Below are 5,117 nucleotides of genomic sequence, written 5' to 3'. Positions count from 1 at the left end.
TCCCGTACACAAGATAGCCAAGGAAACTGAAAGGATTGTACTAGAGGCAAAGGAGGGGGAAATAATAAATGACGAATTACAATATCTTATACAGAAACATCTGATAACTCCAGTATTTTACACATTACCAAAAATTCATAAAAATCGAAATTCCCCGCCTGGTAGACCAATGGTGGCCAGTAATGACTCAGTCTTGGCTCCATTATCCATTTATCTTGTAAGATCTTAATTTTTAAAGGAGAAGTAAAGGTTAAAACTAAGTAAGCCTTATCAGAAAGGTCCATCTAAATATACCAGTAAACCCTCAAAGTAGTGCTGCTCTGAGTCCTCTGTCAAAAGAAACACTGCATTTCTTTCCATCTATTGTGTACTCATGGGCTTCTGTATCCGACTTCCTGCCTTCAGCTTAAACCTCATTGCCCTGGGCAAGAGCATGCTCAGTTTGCTCCTCCCCCCTCCCTTCTCTACTGTAATTTGAGCCCAGAGCAGGGAGAGACTCAGGCAGGAAGTGATGTCACACCATGTTAATACTGCAGCTGCTATCCTAAACAAACAGAGAGTTTCTAGAGCTTTTTACTCAGGTATGGTAAAACATTCTACAGAATAAATATAGCATTCTAGCTTGCACTATTGCAGCTAATCTATTGGCAATAAAATGCCTCTGTAGCTTTCCTTCTCCTTTAAAGGATACAACACATTTGTTAAATATTTTGGATTTGTGTACGGTAAAAAATGAGACGATTCTGGTAACAATGGATATCCAGAGTCTCTATACTTTATTATGGATGATGCAGGGTTAGATGCAATACGAGAGATGCTAATTATACACAATAACTACCCCCACCAAATACAAGAGTTCTTCCTCTCATTATTAGAGGTGGTCCTGAGGGAGAATTGTTTTATGTTTCAGGATCACTTTGAAAGGAATTATATCTATATAAATCCTTTGTACAAACAATACTGCCAGTTGTATCATCGCTATATAGATGATATTATAAGGCTCTCTACTGGTCCCGACCACAACATCATAATGTTTGTTGCATATCTGAACACTGTGGTCCCAACCCTACACTTTACCATGGAGCACGATTTGGAGACAGTAAATTTTCTGGATGTGACAATCAAAAAAGAAGGACCTCGGTTAATAACTGATCTATATAAGAAAGAGACAGAGCGTAATCATTTGTTGCATTTCTCTAGTTTCCACTCTCCGTCATTGAAAAACAATTTGCCAAAGTCAAAATTCGTGAGAGTGAGACGTATAGTCTCTGAACAACAGAGAGAAATACAGAGACTAGATAAAATGCAAAGAAGATTCGCTGTGAGAGAATATCCCAGGGAGCTCTTGGAAATGGCAAGAACTGAAGTGGAGAGCTTACCACAAAATGAGTTGAGACAACAAAGAGGTCGAAGGGAATCCTCTAGACTAGCGTTTGTTAGTAAATATACGACAGCTAGAAACAATGTCAGGAAAATCATTAGAAAACATTGGCACATTTTGCAAACCTGTGCATCACATATACAGATATTTTCTTCCCCATTAATGGCCTATCAGCGAGGTGAGAACCTTCAGGATTCCCTTATAAAAGCAGATATGGGGGCATCCACCAAATCAGTGCGAAGGTTTGTTCGAGCACAATGAGTTTGAGTGCAAAGCCCCTTTAAATATATGAATTTTGCACCACTCGGCTTCATGATGTCACACGCCCAACGCATAAAGCCAGAACCATAGAGCCATAGAGAACCGGCACTTGAGGAAATAGGACTAGGGCTGTGGGTGTCCCTGCCGGGCGCTAGTCCCCACTAGACCACCAAGCGCTTACAATTGGCCAATTCAATATATATTCACAAACAGTGAAATGGACATTTCTGAATAGAGCAAGAGTGGTAGGGTTGCCACCTGTTCGGTTTTGACCCAGACAGCCTGGTAATTTGAAGAGCTGCCCTGGTCAAAACCTGCCCGGTTTTGCAAATTAGGAAAACTGGGCAGGATTGACTCAGTGACCGGCCAATCACCATGCCCCCTGGCACCAGGGCCCACCACCGCCACTTACTTTTACTCCCAAATCATAACAGCCTCTAATTGAGCAGGCTGCAAAATGTTTTCCTATGAGGGATTTTTCATCCTTGTTTTTAATGGCCCTCATGTCCTTCAGTATTCGTTCTTTCAAAGTGCCACATATTGTTTAGTACAATTTTTGCATTCTAGCAGGTAAAATATGTGTTTCGAATTACAATTGAAAAACCCTTTGTTCTGGTATTCGTGGCATGTTTAAATTTGGATTTAAAGCCCTGACTTATAGTGATAACTTGGAACAAGATAGAGCAGACGCACACCCACGGCAATCTCCTGAAGATAACGCCTGGTGCTCAGTAATAGAGGGTACGGCAACCTCCAAATATAGTCTAGAAACAAAGATACCGGCACACAAGGCTTGCTTGCAGGGAAACCCTTGCTTTAATTCAAAAGTGCGGAAGTGCAACGTTTCGGGGACACACCCCTTTCTCAAGCATCAGAGGCTTGAGAAAGGGGCGTGTCCCCAAAACGTTGCACTTCCGCACTTTTGAATTAAAGCAAGGGTTTCCCTGCAAGCAAGCCTTGTGTGCCGGTATCTTTGTTTCTAGATTATAGTGATAACTTTACAGGTCTTACATGTGGTTGCTCCACATTTATATGTGCCCTTTGTTAAGAGCCAATTCACCCCAATTACTGATGTAGAGGAAGAGACCACACTGGGGGCCAGCATCCTACCCAAAGTGGGGGCCTTCCTTGATACAAATTTGATATCTTTGGGGGAAATGATATCCTTGAGTTGGCTATCACTATATAAAATCAGAAGATATTTTTTTATTGTTTTACATACTGCTGTAAATTTCTCACTATAGTCTGTCACCAAGAAAATCTTTTCCTTATCGTTAACTGATCTGGTGGATTTCCTCTTGGACTTATATCCTGCATCAGTTATATATGTATGGGCTGATTGATATTGATATAAATTGATATTGTGTGTGAGTAAAAATTCTAAAACCAAAATGGTGTAGTGAATGAGATCTTGCGTGTACAGTCCTGAGTTTGTGAGAATCTCTGTGATGGCGTGTACTCCCATGTTATGTGGTATACAAGAATATAACGACTTGACATCCATCAAAATCCAACTATAGTGTATAATGTATGTGTCACCATTGTTTAATTGGCGGTCCACCTCTGCTTTATAGTCTTTGGTGTTCATGACACTACACAACCTCCTTTGTCCGATTGGCGGATTGTGATGTCTGGGTTCTCTCAGGTCTTTCAGTGCCTTCCTTTCCTCAGGGGATATATTATCCCTCCTGTGTTTAGGTGAATTGGTCGCTATTTCTTTTAACTCAGCTTCCACTAATTCCTGAAAGATGTCCATAGAGGGGCATCTGGATTGGATAGGGTAAAAATCAGATATAGGCCTTTTAGATAAGGTTATGTTCCCTATTTCACCCTGTGTGGTCATGGAACTAAGATTTTCCCCTTGCAGTGACTGCAAATCAGAAAGACAACATTGTCCCTGAAAAGTAGTGGAATCCCTGGGATTATTCCCATACTCTGGGAACCCACATGTTCCAAATTGTCTATGTAAGGTTCACTTACGAATAAACTTATTGACATCTAGCAATGTGTTAAATACATTAAAGTGATGAGAGGGGGCAAAAGACAACCCATGCTTTAAAACTTTTGTCTGTGAAATAGTCAAATCAAATGAAGATATATTTACAACATTTAGTAGATCCTGTTCTTCCTTTTTGGATTTTCTCTCAACTTGTAATATTTTCCCCCGAAATCTCTTTCCTCCCCTTCTGGTTCTCTTGTGGCCCTGTAGTGGTTCTTTGTCCATGTTCTCTTCTGTTCTCTTTTTCTTTGATTGTGGCCCCTGGCCATAGTAGTTTTTTGGCTGCTTGGTTGATCGTGATTGTCCAGATCGTTGAGATCTATTCCCCTTGGACTCCTTCCAGTTTGACACAAAGATGTCACTTCAGCGTCTCCTGTGCAGAACGATGTTTCGTCACCTGAATCGCTCGAAAAGGAAACAGATTTAGATCTATAGTCAATAGGCTTTTCAGGATGGACCTGGGTTTATGTCAAATATGAACAGAATCATTCTCATAGTGCCATTTGTCACGCTTAAGCTTTCACTTCTTGCACTTACTACTCCTTCCAATTTATCTAGATATATTTTTAATTGTTGATCAAGTCTTTGAAAATCAGGAGATTTCTCATGTCCTGTAAGAAAGGATTGAGCCTCATTTATCTCTTCCCTAGTTTCATGTAAATTCAGTTTTTTTGTAATTAATAATAAGTTCCGTTAGGTCCAATGAGCATTTTGTTAACCCCCGTTCCATTTCTGAGTAAACTCAATATTATCTTTTGCAAAGGTCGGATACTTTTTTATCCTTAACCCTCTGGGAATCCAATTAAAGGAGATATACTTTTCTAAACTCATTATGTCCCAACATAGCAATAACTCGAAAATATAGGGACCTTTCCCTCGTAATCCACATCAACATCCCTCAATACCGTTTCAAATTTAATGAATCTATTCAGGTTTAACCCAGTAAAAAGGGGATTAAATGGTCTGCATGGCCTTGAACATGGCAGTGTCGGTCTCCCCACAGAGTCAGGGGTGCAGCATCTGCTTCAAAATAATTTGGAAGATCTTCCCCTGGAGTGTAAAGGGACACCTAATGAGACTCCTGCAGAGTGGGCAGTCAGTGTTCCTGAGGTGCTGAAGTTTGGGAACTACAACCAGCCACAGTTTTTAGTGCCTCAGGGTATTTCACTTTTCAGGAGGAGGAGAGGAGAATATTGGGCTAACCCCCATACAGGACCCTGCAGATGAGACACTTCTGGGGGCATGGTGAGGGTGGAGTTGTAAATACTGAGAAGGGTAGCCAAACTCTACTGTTCAAGATCTCTCCTCCCTTGTCTTCCACTGACCCCAATGTTATTGCCATCCAGGAGGCAGTGGAGAGGGCAGAGGCTACACATTGAGCCTCCAAAGATCCACCTGTTGCTGGGGAGCTAATTAGTTCTGTTGCTCCTGTGTCAAACACTTCCAAATGTGTTTCAAGTGATGTTGAGGGAACAC

General features: G+C 41.1%; 1 protein-coding gene across 1 annotated transcript; it reads right to left on the bottom strand.

Annotated features, from left to right (window-relative positions):
- Window positions 1-669: 669 nt before the first annotated feature.
- Window positions 670-4,659, bottom strand: LOC108703780. The gene is made up of 2 exons (XM_018240093.2): window positions 2,639-4,659; window positions 670-2,309 (listed from the first exon to the last, which is right to left on the bottom strand). The coding sequence occupies exons 1-2, from the start codon at window positions 3,483-3,485 to the stop codon at window positions 2,206-2,208; spliced, it is 951 nt and encodes a 316-aa protein (XP_018095582.1). The 5' UTR covers window positions 3,486-4,659; the 3' UTR covers window positions 670-2,205.
- Window positions 4,660-5,117: the final 458 nt, after the last annotated feature.

This window comes from Xenopus laevis, chromosome 9_10L (genome assembly GCF_017654675.1).
Source record: "Xenopus laevis strain J_2021 chromosome 9_10L, Xenopus_laevis_v10.1, whole genome shotgun sequence".
Taxonomy (NCBI): Eukaryota; Metazoa; Chordata; class Amphibia; order Anura; family Pipidae; genus Xenopus; species Xenopus laevis.
This window is presented reverse-complemented; position numbering and strand designations above follow the sequence as displayed.

Coding starts and splice junctions, on each gene's coding strand:
- LOC108703780 (XM_018240093.2), bottom strand. CDS start 3,485: ATGACCACACAGGGTGAAATAGGGAACATAACCTTATCTAAAAGGCCT. Junction 2,310..2,638: donor CACATGTAAGACCTGTAAAG/TTATCACTATAA, acceptor TCTTGTTCCAAG/TTATCACTATAAGTCAGGGC.